Source organism: Echeneis naucrates, chromosome 19 (genome assembly GCF_900963305.1).
Source record: "Echeneis naucrates chromosome 19, fEcheNa1.1, whole genome shotgun sequence".
In the NCBI taxonomy this organism is placed as follows: domain Eukaryota; kingdom Metazoa; phylum Chordata; class Actinopteri; order Carangiformes; family Echeneidae; genus Echeneis; species Echeneis naucrates.
This window is the reverse complement of record NC_042529.1, coordinates 6,457,381-6,484,840: the sequence shown is the minus strand read 5'-3', so window position 1 is coordinate 6,484,840 and position 27,460 is coordinate 6,457,381. Positions and strand designations below refer to the sequence as shown.

The 27,460-nt window shown below is 43.6% G+C and overlaps 3 protein-coding genes across 9 annotated transcripts; 1 reads left to right on the top strand and 2 right to left on the bottom strand.

The window, feature by feature from the left end:
• Nucleotides 1-243: 243 nt before the first annotated feature.
• On the top strand, nt 244-22,757 carry kat6b (K(lysine) acetyltransferase 6B). 6 transcript variants are annotated; one of them, XM_029528512.1, is made up of 17 exons: nt 244-448; nt 2,690-3,542; nt 7,456-7,564; nt 8,857-8,972; nt 9,202-9,283; nt 9,779-9,908; nt 10,527-11,488; nt 12,617-12,738; nt 13,020-13,132; nt 13,263-13,404; nt 13,540-13,701; nt 14,255-14,348; nt 15,901-16,132; nt 16,408-16,567; nt 16,996-17,274; nt 18,162-18,453; nt 18,594-22,757. In XM_029528512.1, exons 2-17 carry the CDS (start codon nt 2,925-2,927, stop codon nt 21,434-21,436), a joined length of 6,456 nt encoding a protein of 2,151 aa, XP_029384372.1. In that variant the 5' UTR covers nt 244-448; nt 2,690-2,924; the 3' UTR covers nt 21,437-22,757. The 6 variants fall into 6 exon arrangements, with proteins under 6 accessions (XP_029384372.1, XP_029384373.1, XP_029384371.1 ...); XM_029528513.1 differs by lacking the exon at nt 244-448 and adding an exon at nt 1,806-2,041; XM_029528511.1 differs by lacking the exon at nt 244-448 and adding an exon at nt 1,806-2,071.
• dusp29 (dual specificity phosphatase 29) lies at nt 17,359-24,591 on the bottom strand. 2 transcript variants are annotated; one of them, XM_029528518.1, is made up of 5 exons: nt 24,455-24,591; nt 24,143-24,362; nt 23,841-24,064; nt 23,156-23,409; nt 17,359-18,310 (listed from the first exon to the last, which is right to left on the bottom strand). In XM_029528518.1, the coding sequence occupies exons 2-4, from the start codon at nt 24,322-24,324 to the stop codon at nt 23,198-23,200; spliced, it is 618 nt and encodes a 205-aa protein (XP_029384378.1). In that variant the 5' UTR covers nt 24,325-24,362; nt 24,455-24,591; the 3' UTR covers nt 17,359-18,310; nt 23,156-23,197. The 2 variants fall into 2 exon arrangements, with proteins under 2 accessions (XP_029384378.1, XP_029384377.1); XM_029528517.1 differs by lacking the exon at nt 17,359-18,310 and having other exon boundaries at nt 22,860-23,409.
• A 669-nt stretch (nt 24,592-25,260) lies between these two features.
• On the bottom strand, nt 25,261-27,313 carry LOC115060557 (dual specificity protein phosphatase 13-like). The gene is made up of 3 exons (XM_029528516.1): nt 27,029-27,313; nt 26,601-26,818; nt 25,261-26,374 (listed from the first exon to the last, which is right to left on the bottom strand). The coding sequence occupies exons 1-3, from the start codon at nt 27,286-27,288 to the stop codon at nt 26,172-26,174; spliced, it is 681 nt and encodes a 226-aa protein (XP_029384376.1). The 5' UTR covers nt 27,289-27,313; the 3' UTR covers nt 25,261-26,171.
• Between the last annotated feature and the right edge of the window lie 147 nt (nt 27,314-27,460).

Here is a 27,460-nt window from a genome sequence, read left to right as displayed (position 1 = left end):
GGGAATTAATGTCAATAGAAGTGTTATGACATCAAAATCTAATGTAGCCTGCAGAGACTAATCCAGCAGAAACACGAAGTGTAAAAAATGTTCCTCTTGGCTCATCAGTGGACATGTTGATGGGGGGGGGGGGGGGGTGAAATTGACAATATCATTGTAGGAGCGCACTAAAGGGGCGACGGTCCGCTCCACTACACTGAAGTAGGGATGTCTACAGTGGAAGAAGAAGAAGAAGGGGGAGGGTACCACTTTGTCACAGGCTGCTATGTAGATTAACCTTTCAATTAGTTGTTATCAGGTCCTCTCCATGTCTCGGCGCAAGCTTTTCAGCCTTCGTTTTAAGAGATCACATCCCACCAAATCGCCCGGATATGTCGCCGCACATTTATCCTTCGACGTTTCCCCGATAATGAAGAGGAGTAACCGAGGGGGGGAAAAACTTGAAGAGGTAAACTACCAGCAAAAATATTTACGGCACCCTGTGCCCTCTCTTTTCCCCCCTTCCTTCTTCTTCTCCTCCTTCTTCTTTCCCCTCTCTCCATCTTTCATTACTAGTTATGTGTTTATGCTTTGCATGAAACTTGGCGTTAATTTTGTTGTTGCCTTCTCGACCACGGCGGCGGCAGATGACAGATAGGTGGGTCGGTTTGTGTAACATCTAACAAAACGGCGTGAAAATCCAACGAGGGCTGCGTATCATGTCCTAATAAGAATAATACTGTGGGAATAAAAAAGCGAAGCGGAGGGGAAAGCTGAGAAATGGGAGCTGGAAGGAAAACTAACGATACATAATTGAGGAGCAGTGATGAAGGAGCTACTCTTCCCGGCAGTCGTGTTAACTTGTATTCCCCCCTGAACATCTTTTCCCCCCTCCAGGGCTCACTGTTTTTCCCCTCATTGGAGATATTTGATAGTTAATAGTGATAAAGAGGTCATGCCATCATTGCACAGCGCAACACAGGACGCAAATAATTTCGCTGGCGGAGTCGGAGCGAGAGAGGAGGGAAATTAAGAAAAAAAAAAGAGAGAGAGAGAGAAAGAAAGAAACCTACTTTTCAGCCTGACGGAACATTTTATTTATCGCCTTCAATTTAACGTCACATAGTTTAAATGTTACACATCGGCAGAATTACGGCTCCTCTCGGGGAAATAATGAAAAAGGGTTGGAAGGGAAAGACGAGGAAAGGCGATATCTTAGACACATTAAGCCCTGCAGGAGTCTTTGACTGTGCTCCCTGTTATTTATTTTTTTAACGAAAAAATATATATAAATAAATAAATAATACAAAAAAATTTGTACTATGCGTGTTTCACTTTAAATCGGCGCTTAGCAGGTTTTATGCAAACAATGATAGATTTAACAAACAGCCAATTAAAGTGCAAAATGATCCAAATCACTTTCAAGTGTAACCAACTGTTTCAAGGAGGAATCCGAGTAAAGGTGGGCCGGTGTTAAACGCTTTGCAAATGAGGTTAAATATTCACCTTATTTAAGTACTGCCGGGCCAGTTAACGCCTGTTATGGTGTATTTATAAGTTAATAAAACGCTGTCGCTGCAGTCGCAGCTGTGAGTTCAGATATTCTGTATGTTGGAGGGAAATGATATCAATTCATCACTGAAGGCACCTTAAGAGGCGGGTCAATCGAGTGAAGTGACAGATCACACAGCCAGTGCCGAGCCTCTCAGAGTGAGCTCATACATAAAGATTGACATGTGCTTTATCAAACCAGAAATCGGATCTTGTCTTTACAGCCAATATTGAAGTTGCTAGGGAGGGCACATTAGTGTAGGTAAGGTTTAATGAGACTCCATTGGATTGTAATCAGCGTCATGTCGGATTCATGTAAACTACAACATTGTAACAAAATGGCGACTGTTTAGGTGACATCAGTAACGCTGGCAAACGCTGTCATTTATCTGCTCAACTCGGCGGAACACAACTCCAGGTCGGCGAAGGCGGTTATCGACGCTCTCTCTCCCACCGTCCTCCCTCCGGTGGAGTGCTCGGCGTTGCTCCGGCGGACCTTTTTCCCGTCCCGGTAACGTTGAACCCGGACAGCTGTCAGAAAGTGAGCCGTTGATTGCGGAGCTGTCATTAACGCTCGCGCGGATCAGTTTCTCTTAGCGGCGGTCCAACTGTCAGAAGTCGCGTGCGGACAAGCGGCAGTTAAACTTTACGTGCACTTTTTTTTCCCTGCTTCCGTCGTTTCTAACTTTGTTTATGTGTTTTAATAAGACTGAGTAATGTCGCCGTGACATTATTTTATTTTACATAAAAATATATATTTTTTTGTTGGAAATTTCTCGCTCCAGAAATGAATCTTAACTTTTTGGTTAAATTAGTCTGAAAGTGAAAATATTTTTCCGTCGAGGAGGTTGTTGGTGCTTTTCCAGAAATCGGTCGAAGTTTCTCCATACCTGTCATGGTGTGAAAACTTTTATTATTTTCTTTTTCTTTGCAAAATAGACTCTGTTGAAATGTGTGGATTATACAGTCAGACTGGATTAAGTGTAATTTCTTTACCAACCATGACATCTCCTGCATCTGTTTCTTCATGTTTTAGCACATCTTAAAAGTCTTGCATTCCTCTGGCTTTAGTCTTTATATCCATCCAATATGTTGAAGACATGATTGCAAGAGTTTGCTACTTTAAAATAACCAATTCTGTTTTCCTATTTCCTTCTAGGTTTGATCTGGGATTAAATAAATAAAGCTCCAGGTCAGCAGGTTACTACCATTGTGGAATTTACTAGTGCCAACTTTTTCCCAAGTTCTGTGTCAGATACCCAGGAATGAAAAGAATTATGTGGATGCTGGTGTGGAACATCACTTTTCGACCTTATTAACGATGTGGATGTACACAGTGTTCAGAAAGGGGGAATCTGTATGGATTACATTTTTGTGTTTCTAATTATTCAACCATGGTAAAACTTGCAAACCCTCTGTACACGGAGTGGATTCTTGAAGCAATACAGAAAATCAAAAGGCAAAAGCAGAGGCCCTCAGAGGAGAGAATCTGTCATGCGGTGGCCACATCACATGGCCTGGACAAGAAGACCGTCCTTGAGCAGTTGGAATTAAGTGTTCATGATGGCTCTATTCTCAAGGTTACAAATAAAGGGAGCGCCTCCTACAAGGACCCAGGAAATCCCGGGAGAGTTGGATCAATCCCACCTGCAAACGTGTCTGTGCCATCAAAGGAATCTATATGGAATTCAAGCGATCTGCGCCATATCGATTGGAATAAAATACTTAAGAGGGCCATTGAGGGCCTGGATGATACCCATGGCTCCTCACTAAAAAACATTGAGAGGTATCTGAGGAACCAGGATGACCTCTCAATAGTTGTTGATAACCCTGCTTTCCGGCAGAGGTTACGACTGGCAGCCAAGCGGTCGGTTAACAACGGCAGGTTGTTAAAAAATGGCCCGCGGTACAAGCTCAGCCATGGCAGTGTGGATGGAAGGGGCTCCAGGTGTCCAACTACTTCCCCCTTGGTCCTGTCATCAGTGACACTCCTCCCCCATGAGCGAGACCAGGTATACCCGCCTTGGCCTCTGCCTTGTCCATCTTTTTTCTAATGCTGATTCCCATGTCACGCTGACCTTTGCAGTGTCTTATGTTGCCGTTAAACCAAAGGGAGTCCAAAATGACCACAGCAGTAAACTTCCAACCATAACAGAGCCTCCACCTTCTAACCATTCTAGCCTTAACACATATGAAAGCTTTGTTTTACAAGAACTAAGTACTTGGAACTTCACTATTGATATTTCCATGATATCACTTCTAAGGAGGAAAGGCAAAAGTGAAGGCCACCACTGAGGAATTTTCTTGATAGGACAGTTACGACTGTGGTCTTAATAACTTGGCAGAGCAGAAGCAATCCCATCCAGAGTTTGGGGCTGTGTTTCTGTTGGTCTCCATAATAAGAGAGCTTGGATAATCAGAAAGTCATGCTGACAGTGTGTGGTGGCCAGTCTGCTGTAGGCTTCCCACAGGTTATGTAACTCTAGCCTAATGACCTTAAGGGATGTGGCTGGCTGTCTTGTGAGTTGCAAAGCACTGGTGAACAGAATTGGGACATTTCACTGGTAATTTGCAAGGACAGGAGCATAAACTAGTCTTCCCAAAAAGGACTGGGAGCTGAAGTGTGTGTGGTAGGACAGGACATTATCAGACTACATGCAGCTGTTATGACCTTTGTGCTAACTGAGATGCCCCAGAGAGGAAATAAAATCATATCAACAAACTTCCAGGTTGCATTGTTTCCACTGCTTTGGCACCTCAGGGAGGTGGTTTATACAGAGATTTTCTCTCTATTACTCATGCTTAGCTATGATGCACATGTAGATAAATATGTGTTAAATGACAGCAAAGAGAAGTGTGTCATGGAAAATAGTTTTCATTGCGTGGCATTAAAGTGCAGCATGCAGTCATGTAGAAGGTGTGCTGTGAAGACTTTTAGGCAGATTGTGTGTGTGTGTGTGTGTGTGTGTGTGTGTGGAGGCTTATCAAGGTGAAGTGTGGTTTAATAGTCTATGCACATGTTTTGCAGCTGAAGTGGTGAGCAGCATCAAGCTGTAGAGATGTCACCCTGCTCCCCACCAGTTTCACAGTGAATAATCAGGACGCGACACCTTGATACTGCAGCCACAACTGTGACAGTGTCTGTGGTCTGGCCAAAAGTGAAACTGAGAACTGTTTAGAGACACAATGTCCTGCGATGGTTCTCATAGCTGAGGAAGGCCTGCTGTTTTCCATTTGGAACATTTCAACCTATTGCTCCCGGCCTGATGACATCACCTAGCCCAGTCCAGGTTTACCATTCACTTCAAAGGATGAGACATCTCTGCCTGTTCAGTTGTTGAAGCACATTGAGTGTGTGTGTGTGTGAAGAATAAGAGATACTTTGACTTAAAAAAAAAAAGAGCAGCCTTGGTTTAGAGTTTATTAGATTCTGAAGAGACTGGCAGGAACAAAGGCAAGGAATGAGAGTTTTTTTGCCTGCTGTGTTATGCAACCACTTGAGCTCTCTCTCTCTCTCTCTCTACCAGCAGTGTTCTAATAGGACCCCACCCCCTCACTCAGGACAGCCTGCTCTTTTGAAGCAGCATAATTTCCTGTAATGTACTTAATTTAGAATCCCCAAGTAAATCATCAGCATCTCTTCAGCTGTGTTTGTTTCTCTATTTTCCTCATTTTTCTGCTATGCAGATTGCAAATTGCTAGTGGTTTTAATCACCAGGACTAAGAATATGTCTGATGAAAATTAATTCTCTTCCTGGATTTGACTTCATAACTCAGTCATTGGAGACTATGTTATGGAGTCAGAACCTACACTTGCCTATTGGCTCTGAGCATTTCATCAGCAATATGCACTGGCTGAACATTAGCACTGATGTCTTATTCATTTCAGGCTCTTTACATGAATTTCCTCACTTGTATCTATAACTCTTTTGTAGAGAAAACTAACTTTTTTTTTACTCATATGAACACAATGTACCCAGTGAATTTAGTTTGCCACATTAAAAAAAAAATATAAATTATGCTTGTGTTCTTTTTGTACATAAGCATGAAGGAAGCACCGATAGCATAGTGGCTTATGATCAAAGGTAAACATTAATATTTCTCTTTCTGAATGTAATTGAAACTTTTCTGAATCTTTAATTAACAGACTTTGGACAATCCAATGAATAAAGCATTGGGTTTATATGTAAGGCTATCACTTGCCGTTATTAAGTCTTTTTGTTAAGTATTTAAAATGTTTGTAACTTATGAAAAACACCTATTACAAGTTCAGAGTCTTCATGATCTTATCTTTAAATGAAATTCCAAATTTAGTCATCTCATTTAAGAAACTGAAACCAGTTTTGACATTTTGCTTGATGAACAATCTAAACTCTTGATCCTCTGAATTGATGGTAATGAATTTTATGCCGTTATGTACGTGTGGAATTTAATGATCTATAAAGTCTATTCAACATCATTCAGTTGCATCTTTGACTAGCTTACATCGAAGCAAAATGTATTCTGATATTCTTCTTTGACTTCACACAGTGTGGATATCCCTAAATACATTTGAGCCATCGTGTTTTATCCTTGATGTGTAGCCTCTTTTCACAGAGGCATTTTGGTGCATTTCTGTCCATAATAACAGCTGTGTGAGCAGCAGTCAGCTCCTAGTCCTAGTGCCTGCTTTCAAATATTGACTTGGCAGGTTGGAAAATAGAGTAATCATTGATGTGGCGGTAAACTGCTTCCCCTCACCGAAACAGCTAATTGATACAACAGCAAGGAACAATGACGGAATTGACACTATATCCTTGTTGCTTTACCCCAGGGGGTTCGTCTGGACAGTGTGACAGGTTGAAAGGATGCAAGGATGTTTCCTGTCTTGTGTTTTGTTGATGGATGGAAAAAAAAAACAAGTTTCCTTTTAGTTGAACTGTTCTGATCAATAGATATTTGCAGGGCGAAAACCTTGGTGAGGTCATGATGATGAGCTGCATCATAGAAACCAGGAACTGATCATGGGCATCCCCAGAGTGCCCTTCAAAGCTCTAGTCAATTGATGAGGCTTTAGTGTGTGAACTGGTGATGAGGTGGCTTATTTAGGGTCACACCCTGTGAATGTTATTTTCCGTTAAGATTTTCCTGTTAAACAGGAAAGGATGCAGCAGCTTGTTTGATACTCCTCTAGAGGCTTTAGAATATGAGCTAAGACTTAAAGGGACAACTCACGAAAGCTGTGATTTTTCCAGTTAAGAGTTAAGCCTGGTCATGATTTCTGGTTAGATTTTGACTGGCAGCTGTATGAAGAGATGACACTAAGTCTCTCTCCCAGTTTCCACTGCATAGACAGCCCCTCTTCATTCTGAGTGATCAATGAGGAAATCCTCTTAAACCTTGAGCTCATATTTTACTTCTTCTGAACTTTTCCACAAGCCCTTAAATGAGTGTTTGTTCAGAGACTTGCAACATTTACAGTGGATCATGGCAGTGAGAAGCAATGTGAGCAATGTGAGAGCATGTGTTATTATTGAGGTAATTTGATTACATGCTGGTTAATCCTTTCAGACTGGAGTGCAAGCTTTAAGAATTGGATTAAGTCCTTAAACTATGATTACCAAGATGACTTACCCATTCAGATGTAATGGATAAAGGAGGTGGATCTCAAACACAGTATATCACTGAGGATGAGATTCATTTATTATTAATTTTTAGTCTGTGAGAACTTTTTTTTTTTTTAATTCTCTGAGCTTATGCTTCCAGTTCATATTTCCATGACTGCTTCCTTAAATTCACACACTGGTTTTATCTTCTTGCTTTAACCAGCAATATGTCTACAGTGATCTCAAAAAATCCTGACAAGATAAAATGTCTGAAAACAAACACAGCCTGTGCCTACTTCTATTTTTTAAACAGTTTGTCTCTGTTTGTGTTCCCACCCAGCTCCGGGTTGACCCCATCCCAATATGCAGTTTCTGTCTTGGAACGAAAGAGTCAAATCGGGACAAGCGGCCAGAAGAGCTGCTGTCCTGTGCAGACTGTGGGAGCAGTGGTAAGTCGCCTTGTGTAACACTTCAGTTATTGGATGTTCTCACTAGCCATAACATGCAGCAGACTGGACTGTTAGTGTTTTAGCTCGGCTTAAAAGCATTACTGTGCCTGGGGGTGGAAAATGTAGTCAAAATAATCATGACATTTAGATGAACAGTTTTTCAGTATAACTACATTTCATATTTTTTCCCTCTACTGTTTGATTATTATATAGTGAATCTTAAGGGAAATTCTTTTGGCCAGATATTTGCTTGTTTGTTTTTGAAAATGCAATCACACTTCAAATCAGCAAATCTTACAAATGCAATATTTCCATGAAGAACTCCTCATTGATTTGCTCTATTGTCTACTGTAACATAAGGGTTGGAGACAAATCTGTGCTATTCAACAAACTCCTACATTTCCTATCATTAAGCAATAAAAAAATATATGATTATGTCAGCCAACTCTGGTACCATCAGATGTCAGATTACTTACTCATTTTTTCCTTGCCTTTTTATTGGAAGAACAACGTTCAAATTGAAAGGCTTAAGGGATCCAAATTGCTTGCAACCCTCAGTGGGCTCAAAAAGGGCAGATGCTCCATAAGTGGCCATTAGAATTTGAAATCATTTTTGCTCAATTCTGATTCTCCTTATACCACACACGAGGTACAGCGGATCAAAGATCAACCCTTTCCCCCGCTGCAGATTGGTGGCATTTCCTTTACTGTTCCTTTGTTCCAGACAAAACTGCTAACCCCCCATAAAGTTACCTCTGCCAAGGAGTCATTTATGTTTGAACAATTATTTTAAATGCCGTAAGGAATTGTTCTCCTGGTGACATTTTTATAGCTCAAATTTGACTAAGTAGCGTCGAGGTGGTTTTCATTAACTGCTCGTAGTGTACACAAATTGTGCTCTCACTGTAAAACAGCTGTTTTACAACCATGAGAGGGAGCAGGGTGAGGGAGAAGGCAAGCTTTTACATGACTTTCATGGATCGGCCTCCATTAAAATGAGTGCTGCTACTGTTTCTGCCTCATTAAGATCAAATTATCTGTAATTAGTGGCTCAGATGTTTGATCATACTGTTTTTAGACACATCTTGTGGTGGGGGGGAGTGTTGCGGACAGACAGGCCCACAATTGTTTTTTGGTTGTGGTTTTTTTTTTTTTTTTTTTTTGATGATTTAATATGTTAATATTTAACCTTAGTGCGTGAATAAATGGAAAGCATTGTCTGTAGCCCTGTGACACAGGCAGTGTTGGTAAAAATACATCATGCTAAAATACGTTTTTGATTGTTTCTGAAGGGCACCCATCATGTCTGAAGTTTTCCCCCGAATTAACCTCCAATGTGAAGAGATTAAGATGGCAGTGTATTGAATGCAAAACCTGCAGCTCTTGTCGAATACAGGGGAAAAATGCTGTAAGTATATTGTTACATACATTTAACACGCACAATTTTCAGTGCTATTGACTTGCTGTCGAGGTAGATCTCATTTTGTTGATCCCTGAGGATTTGTTGGTTTTTCCTCACATCTGTAAAACCCTTTTGCCCAATTGGGCTTATTTTTCTAAAATACTTTAAATGATGGGAAGATGTTACATGTATGCAGCAGGGATATTCCTTACACATGCCTGCTGTTCACTTTCAGGATGAGATGCTATTCTGCGATTCATGTGATCGGGGCTTCCACATGGAATGCTGCGACCCGCCACTTTCAAGAATGCCAAAAGGTGAGGAGTTTACACTGTCTGGCTTCTCTGTTTCCCTCTCTGCTGTCAATTCAAAGCCTTTTCTTCACAGACGGCCGTTTGGGGCTGTCACTCAGCACACAGACAGGCAGTGGTGCCTTATTAGGAGTTTTGCATGCATATCAAATTATTCTAGCATAGCCAGGGAGATTTCCTATCTCTGGATTACAGAACTGACCCTATAGTGATGATGTAATGGTGGTGCACGTACTGTAGTAGGACATGCGGCAGGAAATACATCCAAGTCAGATAGCTTTGCTCTACAGGGTGAAATGAAGTATTTTTCTCTGGACAGAGAATTGCCCAATGTTTTGCTTATGGATTTTCACTTTGCTGAGTAATTGATTGTCATTGTGAGCTGGTGGGATTCTCGCCAGTTCTTGGTATTAAACGAGGTGTTTCAAATGAATGTACTGTATGTCCTCTGAATTGATGAACCAACCCAATCGGTACTCTGTGCGTTTGGACATCCTCCAGGAACCTGGGTCTGCCAAGTCTGCAGGCCGAAGGAGAATGGGAAGAAACTGCTGCACAAGAAAGCCGATCAGATCAAACGTCGATATGCAAAGCCAATCGGAAGGCCCAGAAATAAGCTCAAACAAAGAATGTGAGTGTGCAATAAGCTGAGAAAGTGAAAATCCGGTTGAAAATAATAATGCAGTGCTGACTCAGTTAAATCCTAAGATCTGAGAACACAGTAGCTCTGCTGAAAAGAAGTTCAATGGGGCCAGAAATATGATTTATCAAAACCAACCCCCAGGTTAGCCTAACAATGAAATTATTACCTAAACATTCATCACAGTTTACAAGCGTAGATTTAGCTTTGACCTACTCTGCACACTGACGTGTGTTTTCAGATCTCAGCAATGACTTTAATCATCACAAAAAAAACTTACCAAAATAAGACCTATGCTGTAGTAAACTGGAATTATATTTTACAGGGAATACACAAACAAATAATTAGTAAAAACAAGGAAATCTTCTCTTACACTTTAAATATTTTGGTGTTTATTGACTCCAGGAGTAATGAACCAAATTTTCAATTAGCCAGCTAAGTAGTAACCATGTGTGTTAGGTAAATGCAGTGCACAAAGTTACTACTCAAGAAAAAAAAATAAACACAATAGGAAATAATCTAGTAAAGTGCCTCAAAACCTCACTCAACTGAATGCAGATGTAGTGAGATGCAATGTTTTACAACATTTTATTGTTCATGTCTTTGCAGATGTGTAACCAGTGGTGACGGCTGCATGGTAGCACTTGGAGGAAGGGGGTCACCTGGTAGGGGTCAAAAGATTACCGTCTGTTCCACACCTTCATCTGGTCATGCTGCATCTGTGAAGGACGCCAGAGACAGATTGGCTGTTGCAGACCCCTGTTGTGCGGTCGACGCCACCCAATTCACCACTTCCACCCCCACCACCACTCTCCCCCTCACGCCCACCTCCACCCCAGCTACACTCACCGTTAACAAGAAAACCAAAGGGCTTATCGATGGGCTTTCCAAATTCTTTACCCCTTCCCCAGTGGGCCGTCGCTCGCGAGCTTTAACTGTAGAGTTGTCCGCCAATCAGCTAAGCTCTAGAGACAAGGGTCAGCCCAAACTGTCCAAGCTACCAGAACCGTTTGCCTTTGCTGTTGATGCCACTCAAAAGATAACCACCTCGTCCTCTGCACTTCCTTCCGCTCCTACGTTGCCGGGACTTAGCCCCCCTTCGCAGGTGTCCAGCAGCTCCACCTCTGCTAACTCGCCCCAGAGCTCTTCCAGCCAGTCTAGTGTTCCTTCCCTGAGTAGTCTCTGCAATAGCAGTCAACTTAAGGGACTATTTGATGGACTCTCTCACATTTATACTACTCAGGGACAATCGCGGAAAAAGAGGCTACCTTGCTATGCGCCACCTAAGCGCATGCATCATAAGCAGGATTCACCTCATGTGTCCAAAACGGGGCCCCAGCACCTTGGAAAAAATGAGTTTACTAAAAATAGGTTACACTCCACCTCTGCTGGGCCGGGCCGACCCAGAGGACACCCATTTAAGATAGTCAATCGTTTCAAACGTAACCCCTTCCTTAAAAAGCACAGGACACTAGGCAGGCTGAGGTATAAAGTGAGCCCTCAGAAGGGAGCCCTCTCACCAGGAAAGGGAGACTTGACAGACGGAAGAATTAAGCCTGAGAATTATCATGGTAAGCAAGGCTCGCAACTCCAGCCAAGACCTGCGTCTCCACACCTTTAAGTTTCTTCTATTTTTTTTCCTTTCTTTTTAAAGCTTAACACTCGCAGTTATGTGTTTTTTCCAGACTAGAGCTAATCTTTTCTTTGAGAAGACACCCTCAACATTCTAACAGACTACTAATCCTCTGCCTAATTTGAATTCTTTTAGTTTCTTAACCCAGTTTCGTTGCGTTTTGACTTGCCTGCGGACTATACGTGGCTTCCATCCTCTCGCACATTGGCTTTTGTCATAGTGCATGGCCCACTAACTCCCTCATGTTGCTCCTTGCTCTGTTCTTGACCCTTTGCAGTAGTGCACACATCGTGATCACTACCTAGAAGAGGCTGTAGTCACATCAACGCTCTCCCTCATCCCACCCTCACTCTTGAAATCACTGTCTCCACTCAACCTCACTTCCAGCGGGCTTTAGACACATACAACCCAATGAGTCACCCACCCAAGTTGACTCAGCGCTGACCTGATGATTATAGCCAAAAGTGCAGTAACCCTTGCATTTCACTGTCTTCAGAAATGAAGTCAGAGGTAAAAACATATATAAAAATAACACTTAGCAAAAACAATTTATGATATATGTTTCATGCAGTTCTAAATGGTATACTGCACAAACACTACTTACCCCAGCAGCACATTTCCATAAATATGTTAATGACACATCACTTCCACTTGTAATGGGTTTTTGTTTTGGTGGTTAAGTCATAGTGTTGATGTCTTTCATAAAATTACTGCCTGCTTTCCAACATCAGTTGCTTTTCATGTCGACACTCGCTCTCTTCACTGCATCTGCTTCTTAATTCATGGGAAACTGTCTTGGTGGATGACTAAGCACATGAAAGCGGTTACGCAATTAGAGTGATTTAGTTTCACTTCATTACATTAGGGATTTTCATAAAAACATGCAAAGATGATACATTATGAAATTCCTCAGAGACATGGCCTCAAACAGGCTCAGCAGCAGCACACACAGTATAAACACATTTGCATAGAATGCATTTATGAGATTATTCAACTGCTGCTTCAAACATGCCGGTGCTGATGTGTTATCTGATGTGTTGGCGTTGTGCTATTGTGCCTGTAACAGGCCACAACGGGGAGCTCCGTGTCAAGCAGGAGGCCCAAATGGACTTTGCAGCCATGTCCAGAGACCATGTCACAGAGGAGGACATTGAGACGTTCACACGGGTCCAGGAACTGGCTGCACAGGTGAGTGTTGCAACCAAACTTCTGTTTCAAGGGCATATTTCAAATTTTCGTTAAGAGCAAGAGATGAAACCCTAAAAACTGTTTAGTATAGGTCTAAGAGATGAATGATAGGATGATAGGATGAATAGAAGCTAAAAAAAGTGACAGATTTAGCTTGCATCTATATTATCTTTCATTTTCACATGAGAACTTAACCAGTCAGTATTGTAGCTATATGGACCGGTGATAAGAGACACTAATATTGAATTACCGTGGTCCTTCTATTTGAAACCTTTTTGCAGAGAACTGGATCCTTGTTGAGCACAGACTCTTTGAGATGCCCTGCCATTATCGAATTTGGGAAGTATGAGATTCAGACCTGGTACTCGTCGCCTTACCCACCTGAATACTCAAGGTAATGCTGATTTTACTTGGCAATTAGTGCCACTGTCTTTGCTCCTGGAGCTGTATTTCATTTCAGTGTCCTTTATAAAAAAACCTTGTGCTGAACCACAAACTGTAGCTCTGCCTTTTGTTTTCACCAGATTACAAAAGCTTTATCTGTGTGAGTTCTGTCTGAAGTACATGAGAAGCCAAAACATTCTCCAGAGGCACACAAAGAAGTGCGGCTGGTTCCACCCACCAGCCAATGAAATCTACAGAAAGGATGACCTTTCTGTATTTGAGGTCAGCCTCCCTTTACAGCAATAAAGCAATAACTGTATGCTGCATGAGATTCCACTGAATGGGTTCCAGGAGGAGGAGGGAAAAAATGGGAACTGTTTGAACAGTGTCCTCTTGCTCTTTTTATTCCGTGTTTAGGTTGATGGAAATGTCAGCAAACTATTCTGCCAAAACCTCTGCCTGTTAGCCAAGCTTTTCCTGGATCACAAGACCTTGTATTATGATGTGGAGCCTTTCCTTTTCTACATACTTACAAAGAATGATGAGAAAGGCTGTCATCTTGTGGGCTATTTCTCCAAGGTAAGAATTACAGAGTGATTACATGGGAAATGAAGGAATACCGCATATCATTTTTAAATGGTGATGCTGATAGAGAGAAACCTGTCCATTTTGGGACCCTGGATCAAGTTTGATTTAGTTGTACTTAAATTAATGGTCATCTAATTAGGTAGTCATTGAAAAATTCCAAACATTTACGGATTCCAGCCACTAAAATGTGAACATTAGCTGTTTTGGTCTGTCTCACATCATTTTAAATTGACTGTCTTTAGGTTTTGGAACCAAAAGCAATGTTAAAATGACATTTTTGCATTCTGTCAAAACTGTGATGCACATTTTCCACATATATTCTGCACTTTAAAAAAAACAGTTAATCAAAGAATAGGCAGAGTGATTACCAGACAAAGAATAGTTTTTATTTGTTGTAGCTGTAATTCAGGACAGTGTTACTGCTTTCGTGTGTGTGTCTGTGTGTGTGTGCGTGCACAGATTTAGACAAGGACAATGGCAGGTGCAGTAAATTGCCAGCTTCAGCAGAGCTCTGACATACTTGATCTGTTTCTCCTTCCCTCAGGAAAAGCTTTGCCAGCAGAAGTACAATGTCTCCTGCATAATGATCATGCCTCAGTACCAAAGGCAAGGATTTGGAAGGTTCCTTATTGATTTCAGTAAGTTCCTTAATGCTTTTTTTAGACCGCTGGACTGAGTCTTTTTTTCTCTCATTGGTCTTTACAAACAATTTCAGATTAAGGGGGGAATTTGTTGCTTGTGGCAAGGTGCTGTTATTTGGTTAAGGCTTTGAAGTGGCCTAATCAAGAGCATTCATGTTCAGTGTTTAGGCAATCACGGAAGATTAGGAGTGAGAATTACATTCTGGCTGCATACATCATTGATGGCCAATAGTGTTTCACCAAAGCTTTGCTTGAAGAGCTTTTTTTTTTTTATCAAAAAATGCCACCTATTCTCTCTCCTTGACTTGTAGTGTAGATGCTGCTTTTATGTATTAGTCCAGCAAATGTAACACATATAATATTTAAAGCCTTGCAGTCCACTGATGAAAACAGTTGCTGCCTTGAGTGGATTTCTGTGTTTAGGCAGGCAGTTTTCTTTTCTTTTTTGTCATTATAGATGCTTTATTATTTTCAAGAGTTGGTTCTCTGACAGGTTTGTGTGTGATGAAGAGAGGAAAGAGGAGTGAGTGCCGGGTGGGCAGGCAGTAATGGAGCATTTGATTTCCTGTTCACTTTGGGAGCCATTGAGACATAGAGATGCGAGAGGATCTGTGATATTGAGAGTGTGCTGATAACAAAGACAGGGATTAAGGGAGATTGAACACAGCTGAGTTCTGATCTCTTTGAAGGCTTTATTGGAAAATGTAGCTTTGGAGCTGGAAGTTGTTTAGATTAAGATTTTCTGTTATATTGGACTGTATTAGAGGAACACTTTGTCTCAGGTAGCTCTGAGAGCTGAGCATTAGTGGGTGTCCATGTAAAAAATTTTCCTTTTCAAATCATAATTCAAAGGAGTCAGAGAAGCTATTTTGTTTTGTTATAAGTGATAATATTTTCCTAAAATTACATAATTAAACTGTTCAATTAATTAATTTGAATATTCATTGCTAAGTGTTTATCACTGTCTCTTCTTCTTAGCTTTAGTAATGAATATTGTTATGATTACTGAAATATTATGTGTTCACTGTTTGGTGATTAGATTTGCTTGTTTGGTTCTCGGTAGTGGGTGCACATTAAAAGGCATTAATTAATTTCATGCCGCTCATAATGGATGACCCTTGACAGGGCTGTTATAAAACTAATTACACACAGATACATATTAGTATTAGGTTTTTTTCCTTGTTCGTTATCTCTTCTAAGTGCAGTCTCTTGTGAGCAATGACATCCAGCTGCTTCTCTGTTTCGCTCCGTCGCTTTGTTTCCTCTTTACTCCCCTTTTTCAACCGGCTTTGTTACCCTTGCCAGCATGTACCATAGCTTCTGATAAAGGTTGAAGGAGAGGAAAACTGATTGCCTCGCCTCCCTTTATAATATTTGAAGGTGAAAACCTAAACGGGGTTCAGTGTCACATCCTTACATGCAACCCATAAGGGATGGATGGAAGGGGTGGGGGGAGGGGGGGGAATTATGGTTGCAATCTGAAATAACGCAGCCAACGCCTCCAGCTTGACTATAGCATTTTGTTTTTGTTTGAACCATGTCTTTTTAGGTTACCTTCTCACCAGGCAAGAAGGGCAAGCCGGGTCCCCGGAGAAGCCACTGTCAGATCTGGGTCGCTTATCCTACCTGGCATATTGGAAAAGTGTCATACTGGAGTACCTTTATAAGCACCCAGATAAACACATCAGTGTTAAAGGAATAAGCAGGGCCACTGGGATGTGTCCACACGACATCGCCGATACTCTCCAGCAGCTCGGCATGATTGACAGACAGGATGGCAGGTCAGTTTCCAAGCCGCAGTCTCCTTCAGCCTGTGCTGCCACTTCTGTGTGCTGTCTGACTTATCCAGGCCAGTGGGTATTTTTAACAGCGTATCCATTAATGCCGCTGAATATTGACAGAAGTAAGTCAGGTTAAGCACCCCCAAGGACATGGTGCACCTGCCGTCCCAGAGAGCTCGTCTTTGTGCTCATATTTAACCACACATCACCTCCTGTCTACCCTGACTCACTCGCTCGTTGACATGAACTCAAGGGTTTTTCTCTTTGTGACCTAGGATTGTGTTGATAAGAAGAGAGCGATTGATTCAGAGGCACATGGAGAGGCTTAGGGCTAACCCACGTCAGAATGAGGTGGACCCCGACGCCCTGCACTGGACACCTTCCACGAATCTCAACACTGTCCTGTCTGAGGAGGAGAGAGAAGCAGAGATGGATGTACGTATCCCTGTTCAATCAGTAGACGCTAGTTGTTTGGTTGCACATGCCTGCAATGCTGTTAATGAGTGTTTGTTTGATTAGCTGAAGAGTTCAAATAGAGGACATGAATGGGAAAGGCATTCTCACTGTCAGCAGGCATCTAATGTTGTGCAAAATTGCACTAAATCAGTTCCCTACATAATTGATAGTGCTGAATATCCCATGAAATGCAATTTTTCCACGGTTACTTAACAGAAATGTTTCCTCCATGACAGGCATACATCCAATCAGCACGCTGCTCTTATTATCAGGAGAAATCTGCAGTGATTCATTTGTCATGATGTTAATTCCAATCTCTTGTTTTCCCATTAGCCTCATTGCTGAGATGTAGGAGTCGTGCATGTGCCTTTCCTGGAGATAATGCGTCTTGTCTGTTTAATTACCAGGCTGAGCGGCTGAAGGAGCAGGCCAGTTGCTGGGAGAAGGAGGAGAGAGAGGGCTACATGATGACTCACGGTAGCAGACAACCTCTCACAAAGGTCCACTGCAAGGTTCCCTACAGGACCTATGAGCGCCGCCCTGCGCCGCCCTGGACCAGGCGCATCCAGCAGTTGGAGGAAGTTAGCGATGATGATGCCGATGATGACAATGATGATGACGATGACTCTGATGGCTCACCACCCATCCTGACAAAAGCCCATGTGATGCTTGCAGCCAAGAGAAAGGTGAAATTCATTGTTTGTTAGTGTGAATCATGATTCTTCTTCATCACCACAGCTCAGCTCCCCCCCCCCCCCCCAATGTCTCCTATCTAGTGTAGTATTTGCTTGATTATGTGGAATTTTATTCACTGACAAAGTGGAATTGAATGTGCATGATTAGATATTTTTGTTCGTTAGCCACCATGTTGTGTACTCTGGTGAGATGGAGAGGTTGGATAAATATTCATGAATTCATTGGAGGGTTCAGTGGCTTCCTCGTGTCATCTGCAGCCTCCCCGTGTGCCTGCAGCTGTAGATAATAGATTGTGTTTTCACTGCTGGTGTCAAGACTGTGCAGGCTAAACCTTGTACTATTGTCAGTGGTCATGGTTAATTTACTGCCCTCCTATGTGCTTTTCACATCTGTTCTATCTATATGGCACTGCCCCCTTGTGCTGGAGTTAATATTACATCCAGCTGCATGATGTCAAGGGTACCCTGTCAGCAAAAACGGTATGGAAACCAGAAAAGAATGACAGTGGCTGTCGGAGTTTATTTAGTGTATTAGTTACAGTATTGATTTCACATTCATCCTCTGAAGGATTTCGGAGAGAAGAGCAGTTGAATTTTTAGGCAGCTGGTGGGAAACGACTGGAGAATGTAAAATATAGACTGTGGTTTTTCTTACTCTGCCTGTCTTATGTGTGGTTTTCCACTCTAAGTTGCATTGCTCAAACATTTAGTCCTGCAGTGTGGTTTTGACATTTTACATTTAGCACAAAAGCCTGAATGAATTTTTGCTCTATCCTCATGGAAGTCAGCCCCCTAGTGCCCCAGTTTTCAGTCTTAAAAACTGCTTTCATCGGGCTCTCTTCCATTTTCACTTGCTGGTCTTGTGTTTCTGTTTTCAGAGAACTATTGTGCTGAAGAAGAGAGGGCGTAAAAGAAAGAGAATAAACAGCAGTGTAACAACAGAAACCATCTCTGAGACGACTGAGGTGCTGAACGAGCCCTTCGACAACTCGGAGGATGAGCGTCCCATGCCCCTGCTGGAGCGCACCTGCAGAGTGGGCGAGATGGAGGAAGAGGAGGAGGAGGAGGAACAGGAGGACAAACAACCGATTATACCATTGAAGCGGCGGAGAGGTCGCCCAAGGCTGGAGAAAAATGCACAGAAAGACAATCTTGAACACTGGAATGATGGTATTTGCATCCTGAGTTTCATCTTGATTATTATTATTATACTTGAGGATTTCTCATGAAATCATATCATAGCTGATTGTTCTGTCTGTCTGGTAAAACGGTAAAATGTTTTCTTAATGTTATTTTTTTTTTATCTGTAGGAGCTGATGTTCTCTCGAAGAGACCCGACAGACCCCGTCCAGTGAAACGGAAGAAAGGCTGGCCCAAAGGAGTGAAACGTGGCCCTCCTAAATGGAGGCTAAAGAATGAACGAAAGATGGGCTTCAAGCTCAACCTTTACACACCCCCTGAAACCCCCATGGAAGCAGAGCAGCACCATATTCAGACCGAAGAAGCAAAGGATGAGCCCGACCAGGACATTGTGAGTGCAGATGAGGGCAGCAAAGCCGGCAGAGGCCCGGCTAGTCCAGATGTAACTCTAGAGAGGCTCCTGTCCGAGCCCCTGAGTCCCGCTGACCATGGCTCCCAAAAGTCTAGCTCCCCTGAAGGATCACCGGTAGCCTCTCCAGTCTGCTCACCTGCCGGCTCTCATGGCACCTTCTCCCCTAGGGCTGAGGACCAAGGTGATTCTCCAGACCCACCTGAAGATGACCAGCAAGACAGTGAACATGAGCAGGAGTTCCCAGCCAAAGATGTGGAACATAGCACAGAGGGTGCTGTGTCACTACAGAATGACAATGAGGAAGATGAGGATGAGGATGAGCAAAGAGCTCAGATTGAGGACCAGGATGCAGATGATGAAGATGACAGTCACAGCAAGACAGCAGAACCTGAGAGCAGCAAAGCAGAGTTGGAGCAGACTTCGAAAGAAATAGCCGAATGCACCCCACATTTTTTAGATCCAAAAGAAGACAATGACTCTGAGCTGAGTCAGCAGGTTTCTAACGTACCATGCAGTGGTGAGGAGCCAGCTACTGTAGCAGAAAGCATCCAGAAGTCAGTGACAGACGCCACGGGAGAAACACCACCACCTGAAGCAGTAGCAGCCGCTTCAGTAGCAGCCATTGACTCTGACAACCCTGTAGACTCTGAGTCAGAGGAAGAGAGCACGCCCAGCCCTTGTCCAGATCGCCCACCTGCTCAGCCTGCAGAGAGGCCAACACTCAGTCCTGTGCTGAGGGAGGATCCCCCAATCTGCACAGAGATTGACTCAGAGACGGCCCAAGCTGTCCAGTCCCTGACTCAGGAGACTGAGCGAGAGACTGTTTTTCAAGACTGTGTGGAGAGCCAGGAGCCCTGCAGAAGTCTGCAGACTTATGCCCATGTGGCTCAGAGCCCCCAGCTCACCTCAATGGACGACTGCCCCCAGTCAGACCACAGCAGTCCCCTTTCCTCTGCACAGTCCCATCCCAGCCAGTCGGTACGCTCCGTTAACAGCCCGGCTGTCTCCATCCTGGAGAGCAGCTACACTCAGATCAGCCCCGACCACAGTGCCATCTCAGTGCCCTCACTACACAACATGGAGACGAGCCCCATGATGGATGTGCCATCCGTGTCAGATCACTCGCAGCAGGTCGTGGACAGTGGCTTCAGCGATCTAGGCAGCATCGAGAGTACCACGGAGAACTATGAGAACCCAAGTAGCTACGACTCCACCATGGGCGGCAGCATCTGTGGGGCAGGCCCCACCCAGAACAGCTGTTCCTATGGCAGCATCCCCCCCAGCGGGTTGGCCCAGAGCAGCTGCGCCGTAAGCCAGCAAATGGCCGCTGTCAACCCAGGCAGCTGCGGGATGATTCAGCAGAACAGCCTGAGCTCGCCGCCGCACTGCAACGTTAAGTCGCCACAGGGCTGCGTGGTGGTGGAGAGGCCTCCCAGCAACAGCCAGCATAGCCAGCACAGTCAGCACAGCCAGCGCTCGCAGCACAGCCAACACAGTCAACACAACTCTCACAGCAGGCACGGCCCACACAATCAGCACAGCCAACACAATCAGCACGGTCCACACAATCAGCTAAACCAGCACAGTCAACACAATCCCCACAACCAGCATAGTCACCACCACAGTCACCACCTGCAGCACAATCAGCTCAGCCAGCACAATCAGCACCCACAGCATAGTCTTCACAATCAACACAGTCAGCACAGCCAACAGCAGTCCATGGCACAGTGCGCCATACCCACTAATTTCACCACCACCATGCAGCTGGCAGACATTCCTGAATCTGGCAACCCGAACTTCACCCTCTACGAGAGGATCAACCACCAGGGGGAGTACGGCAGCGGGCACTACTCCCAGTCGTCTGGCCTCAGTCTGGCCAAACTGCAGCAGTTCACCAACACGTTCATCGACCATCCTCACTCGCTGCCTTTCAACCACTCGGCCTCACATCCCATAACATCTTATGCAAACACTCCCTCGCTATCATCGCAGCACTCCAGCCTGGTCTCCTTGTCCCAGACCCCACATCGAGTCCCCAACCCGCAGGTGCAGGCCACCATGACCCCTCCCCCAAATCTCAGCTCCCCACCACCCATGATGCTGCAGCGCAATATGGGCATCTCGCCCTCGCAGCGGATCCAGCCCCAAATGGCCTCCAAGAGTCACATCTCAGCACGCTCCAAGTCAGCCCCGCTGTCACACCACCAGCAGCAGATGTACGCCCGACCGCCACAGACTGTGGCCATGCAGGCGCCATCCAGGACGCTGGCGGCCATGCCACGCATGAACATGAGCGTGAATATCATGCCGGCGCCAGCATACAATGTCAACTCCATGAACATGCCCTCCCTCAACGCCATGAATGGCTACAGCATGAGCCAGCCCATGATGAACAGCGGCTACCATGGCAACCATGCCTATATGAACCAGTCACCCCAGTACTCTATGCAGATGGGCATGATGGGAACACAGCCATACCCCCAGCAGCCCATGCAGGCTCCACCACATGGCAACATGGTGTATACTCCAGCTGGTCACCATGGTTACATGAACACAGGCATGTCCAAGCAGTCCCTGAAAGGGCCTTTCATCAGGCGGTAACTCCCCGCAGGACTGAGCTGGTTCTTCTCGTGTGCATTTTGCTTTTTAAAGATGCACTGATCTGGCCTTGTTTCTTTTTTTTTTTTTTTTTTTTTTTGGTGTATTTTTGTTTTCGTTTATTACTTAAAAACCAGCAGCAGCACTTGCAAAAATGCAAAAATTTTCATCAGTGAGTAAACTTTGAAGCTAATATTTAAAAAATAAAAAAAAAAAAAAAAAAGGGAAAAAAAAGTATTTTTGTTCCTCCAGATGGGAAGCCTTACATCATTACGATGAAAATCTATTTAATTAGTGTTAGTGTCTCTGATGTGTCTTTAGAGCAGGCCGGTTCAGAGCTCACAGGTAGAAGATTTCATCAGTGGTTGTGTAGCAGCCTCAAATGAAGCCATTTAATGTGCCTGCTACAAGTGGAGTTAGTGGCTGTTTGAACCTGTTCAGTGTACCTGTCTAACAGTGCTGACAATTAGTTTGTACTATACTCATGCCTTTGTATATTTAAATTATTGTACTTATTTTGTAAAGTGACAACTAGCATGCTTCAGTCTCTGTTAGTGACAGTGCATTGAGTAGTACTGTACAAGTGTTGTGCTTAATAGCAAGCCATTTTAAAGATATCTGGCCTTTATTAGGTTTCCCCTCACAGGGAAAAAGATGAAACTATATTTTGTTAATTCTAATAATGTAAAAAAAATGTAAACTTAGTCCGGTTTCTGTTCGGTTTGAGAGGTTTTATTGCTATGTATGTATAATTCTGAAGTCTTTTGTAACAGATCTCCTTGAGGCAGCTTTCTGTTTAATAAAGCAGACTGATTTCTGTCAAAATAACAAAGCATATCTCAGTGTTTGTACCCTGAAAATTCTCAAACATTTCAAAATGTCCGGAAGTGTGGCAGAATTTAAAAGAACTAAATGATTATAAGGAATAACAATAAAGAAAATATAAATTTAGTCCAAAGTTGATATTTTACATAATGCCTTTAAAGCTACGTTTCCATTCCATCTGTAGATTTGTTTTCTATCTTTATAAAATGTTGGATTTATATTTTACCGAAGTGTAGAAGAATAGAGCCTGTGAATAGACCAAACTAAGCTAATGGATTGCATGTAAAACGCAACTTGTACTTGTGTTTTTGTTTATATTGCTCTTTTGTAGCCTTTGTACCTGTACAGAGTTGCTGGTGAGGAAAGGGGGGAAATACCTGGCTATGTGCACAAAACTCGGACAGAATGACATTCTTGTATTTATGACTTTTCTCCTTTTGTCAGTCACTTAAAAATGCTGTACATTTTAGCCGAAGAATAAATTATGATTGACCATGTACTTGGTGGTTCTCTTTTGATTCTGAAACTCGGGGATGATCCAGGCAGCTGTTTCTTTTGCAGAAAAGTAAAAATCATAACAGCGTGAGTTGAAAAAAAAAAAAAGAAAAGAAAAAAGAAGGAAACTTGACTTGGACTGTTCTGAAACTTAATTTACTCTAAATTTACTTTACAAATCCCAGTTACCTGAGGAAAACACATGCAGCAGCCCCACGTGACCTCTCACACTGGACATTTGATGTTATTAGTTAGCATCCTGATTTTTATTTATTTATTTTATTTTGATTTGGACCTCTTTGAATTCGTCCTAAACTTTCAGGTTGGACTTGAGATGTGGAGGCTCGACCTCGTGTAACTTCTGACTCAACTTTGACTTGTCTCCAAATGAAATCAGTGAACCTGATGTTGCCTGCTGTTGCTCCATCTGGACTTGTCTTGCAATCATCTCGCCTCAGTCGAGTCTCTCCTCTCCAGCAGGTGCGTGTCCAGCTCCCTCAGCTGCTTCAGGAAGCCCCAGTTCGGGATGATCCGCCGGCGTTTCTTCACGTGCTCGATGGCGTCGACCACCGTCATGCGCTCACAGATCATGAGGTAAGCGAGGAAGAGCGTGGCGGAGCGACTCCTTCCCATCACACAGTGCACCAGCAGTTTGTCTGTAGAAAAGCCTCACAGTGAGGGACCTGCAGCGTCACACAATTTAAGGATCAGCCTTCAATTACAAAGTCTTTTCTAACTGGGGCCATCAAGCCAAGTGAAAAGTTCTGTTTTTGTCTGTCAGATGTTTGTATCCGCAGGTCTCACTGAAAACAGCCCTATTTGACTATTCCTAAGAAAAACGTCAGAGTGAGGTCAGGAATCGGGATATTTGGAAAGTGACTGAAGTTTATTTTTCTTTGCTCTGAGCTTTACAAACCAAAATTCCTTTTGTGCCTCAAAAACAAAAGCTGTGACAAAAAACTTCAGGGCAAGTGGAGTTAAAACCACAAATGTTGTTTTCTTTACAGTCAGGTGGTGCCTGCTCATTAAGAGCAGATCTCAAAGAGTCTGTATGATGCGGTGAAACCTGAGCTGTGTGTTGTCTTACTCTGAGGGTTGCTCAGTGTTTCCTCTATGAACCGCGCCGCAGAGACGAAATGCTGGCTGAGGTCAAAGGACGGGACGTCCTCTGCCACCACGCCATAGTAGACCATCCCCACGTCGCTATAGTAACCGGCGCCGGTGTCCACATTATTCCACGTCCCCTCGGCTGCGTTCAGGATGTGCGTAATCCCCAGCCTCTTCAGACCGAGCTTGTCCTTTGCTGTCTCCCTGCAGGAAACTGCTGTGAATATTGTTTTAATCCTCCATTTTTCCATCCAGTTTAATGATTTCATACTTTTTACTTACTCGTCCCCGATGTAGACATTAGGCCAGACCTCGTTGACATGAGTGTAAGCCACACTCCCACGGTTGAGGATTTTCTCCAGCTCATAGCCCCCAGGTGTGACATATTCATCCACTGGACTGGATTCCTCTGCCGCCTTTGTAACATTTTTCTTGGTGCCAGACTTTGACTTGTGAGAAGCCATTTTCTCACCGCGGCTTCCTTTCACACATGATTTATAAGCTTAAAGGGAAAACACCAAACGTGCCTTTTTCTTTCTCTGTCCACAATCATTTGAAATCTACTGTTTTTGTGTGTGTGTCTGTGGCACTCACCGAGAGATTGAAGCCTTTGGTTTTCCTACTTGAACATTTTGTTTTCATCACTGCAGAAGCTTGTTGTGAAGCCGTCCTTAAAGGCAGAACATGGTGAGGTTTAATTCTGGCAGGCTCAAGTCGGGGCACAGATTGTGTAACCGCTCTGTGACAGGCATCAAATGCAGGGGATATTTTTAGGGCTGTGATGTGGCGGGCCCCTGACCTTAGCTGCCACACTCTCTGCCTGTGGGGAAAACTTCCACCCAGCAAGTCCCTGCCATCCACTTCTAAACACACAACTTTAATCTGTGCTGCTGGCAGGAAGCTGCGCTTATCCAAACTTTGCATTCGCCAAAGGATACCCATATTCACCAGAGTGAACAGGGCACTCTGAGCTGCTGCTCAGCCGTATGAGCAACTCCTGGAAATTGTGTTAGTCCTTCTTAGGCTTTCTGCATAGCTGCAAACGCCGGGAGAAACCATGTAAGCGCTGCCTCACAACACCAGTTCAGGATGTTCTGCCTCTTCTGGAGCCTCTTGGGGCCAAAAGAGAAGTGAAACGTGTCAGACTGTTAGACAGATGAGGTTTTCCACAGGATGGCACATGTCTTTGATTCAGTGTTATATGATATGCACGGTCCATTCAGTGATCTAAATGCAAGCCCCCAAAGTGAGAGTGTGATGATGACTGTATTGCAGAATGGCTGGATGAAGCTGCTAACATGTCAGACAGAGTTTTCACACCATCAGGCTCCTTTATTTTTCCTTCATATCTTCATACTCTGCCATCATTCATTCTGACAGTGAAATCATTAAACCTGTGATATCCAATTCCTTTTATTTTGACAGCATCTCTCTCACTCTCTGTCTCCCAGCGAGCTCTGGAGAGCATCTCTTATTAAGATGGCTTCAGCGTTTCATCTCTTTTCAAAGTCTGACCTGAATCTGTATACACGCTCCGAACCATGCTGGCATATTTTTGTCATCTTGTATCAAGCCTGTTTAGACATCACAGTTTTAACTGTACGGAGCTGGATTGCAGCAGTTAAGACTTGGTATTTTGAGAATTGTGAATAAATAAGTGGTGCATTTTTTATTTATAGGCAACCACTGTCTTTGTGTTGCTTTTTGGCACATTTGTTTTAGTGGGCCCTCTAATAATTATTCTGCAGTGTATTAGACATATGCCTAAAGGACAATTCCACAGTTTTAGCCTGTTTCACCACCTCAAATACTCATTATTGATACATTTTGGACTGTTTTCAAATTCCATACAATACAAAAACCAAAGCTTTTCTGTTTAAGTCAAGTCACAAGTCTGTCACAGCTTTAATGTCAGTATATCAGTTTTGTGATGATGCCAAAGTCATGACGTCAGGTTAGGACTTCTGGGAATCAAGTATCAAGTTCATCAGAGCTCACAGCAAAGTTCAAGTTAAGTCCTGAGGTGAGTTGGTGCATCTGATGCAGGCCAGAGGTCGAAATTTAAGGTTACAGATCTTTGAGTTTGGTAGATTAATGTTATGATATTGAGGCAATGCAGCAGACTTGTCAAAGGAAAGTTAAATCTCACGAAACTGCAGACTGGACATGTGGTGAATTACAGGTTGCTGGTTTTAGGTAAATGTAGAAAATAATAGAAAAACAAGCTCAATGATTTGAAGGATCACCGGTGTGACCTTTCAGCATCGGATCAGTCACACCATAAAAGGCTCTCCCATTGCACTTGTTGATGTTATGTCGTCCTCCTCTGCAGGGCCAAGGTGGAGTCCAGATGCCGGAGTTGGTTCAGAAATCCGACATTCGGAAGAATATTTCTGTGCTTCTTCACGACCTTGGCAGCGTCGACCAGGGTAAGTCTCTCTTTGATCATGAGGAAAGCCAACACAAAGGTCGCAGAGCGGCTGATTCCTCGAGCACAGTGAACCAGCACCTTCCCTGCAGACAAGAGTCGGTGTCACCTCAAATATCTTTTTTTTTTTTCTGTAAAGATAGCAACAAAATCCCCAACTGAGACAGTTTAGCATTCACGGATGACGTTTATTCCCTCACTCTGGCATTTTATGAACGCAAACTTAAGAGAGGTTTCTGGCCATAAACTCTCAGATTTATTTCTGCTGAATTATTACACCCTTTGTTTTGTGTGGATCAGATGGACTCCTACCTCTCTGACTCAGGGCACCATGAATAAAATCAGATGTCTCGCTGAAGAATGGGCTCAAGTCAAAATCTTTACAGTCTGGTGCTTCCACTCCATGATACAGTATGTCGGTGCCTTTGTAGAAACATGGCCCCGTGTCAATGTGCTGGGGGCCATCTGCAGCATTCACTACATGTGTTATTCCCAGACTCACTAACAGGGTTTTATCCTGAGCTGTAGCCCTGTAAACAACACAAGACATGATGGAAGGACTTGACTCTGTTGTGATTTCTCTGGGCATATGTTTGCAAATGCATCTCTGGTGACTCGAATGTACAGATTCTATATTTGTCCCATCAGATGGACAAATGGAAGAGTTGTTTGCAGTCACAGTTTCACAATCAGATCACCATATTATTGCAGGGGCCATGAAAAGTGAGAATGCCACTCACGCGTTTGCGATGTAGAGGCTGGGCCAAACTTCATTGACAGCTCCGGTGGGGCATCTGTTCGTCAGCAGAAGGCTGAGCAGACCGCAGGTGGGAGGTGTCTGATACTCTGGCTCCTCCTCTGGACTCATATCTGCATCTTCCGCTTTGGTGTTGGTCATGTAATGATGGCAAACTAAACAAACTAAAGTTAGATGTTCCCAGATGGCAGCTGGGTGAGGCTGTTTTTCTTCCTGTAGTCTTTCAGTAAACATGAAGCACATTGGTGCAGCTCGCTCGCTTTTCCATCTGAACTGGATATCAGTGTTGTTTAGCGGCTGAGCCCTGCTGGAATGAGACAGCTGAAGATGGCAGAGTCTGGACAGGAGCAATGTGGACTATTTATTCCTCAGATGACTGTGACAGAAGCCAGGCAGCTTGTGTTGTGGCAACTTT

Bases quoted from the DNA above. Each gene is read 5' to 3' on its own strand.
- kat6b (XM_029528512.1), top strand. From the start codon at position 2,925: ATGGTAAAACTTGCAAACCCTCTGTACACGGAGTGGATTCTTGAAGCA. The intron at 17,275-18,161 runs GTGAAATTCATT...TTCTGTTTTCAG, and splicing joins TGCTTGCAGCCAAGAGAAAG to AGAACTATTGTGCTGAAGAA. The intron at 18,454-18,593 runs GTATTTGCATCC...TTTTATCTGTAG, and splicing joins TCTTGAACACTGGAATGATG to GAGCTGATGTTCTCTCGAAG.
- dusp29 (XM_029528518.1), bottom strand. From the start codon at position 24,324: ATGGCTTCTCACAAGTCAAAGTCTGGCACCAAGAAAAATGTTACAAAG. The intron at 24,065-24,142 runs GTAAGTAAAAAG...AGTTTCCTGCAG, and splicing joins AATGTCTACATCGGGGACGA to GGAGACAGCAAAGGACAAGC. The intron at 23,410-23,840 runs GTAAGACAACAC...GCTTTTCTACAG, and splicing joins AACACTGAGCAACCCTCAGA to ACAAACTGCTGGTGCACTGT.
- LOC115060557 (XM_029528516.1), bottom strand. From the start codon at position 27,288: ATGTGCTTCATGTTTACTGAAAGACTACAGGAAGAAAAACAGCCTCAC. The intron at 26,819-27,028 runs GTGAGTGGCATT...TGTTGTTTACAG, and splicing joins AGCCTCTACATCGCAAACGC to GGCTACAGCTCAGGATAAAA. The intron at 26,375-26,600 runs GTAGGAGTCCAT...TCTTGTCTGCAG, and splicing joins TGGTGCCCTGAGTCAGAGAG to GGAAGGTGCTGGTTCACTGT.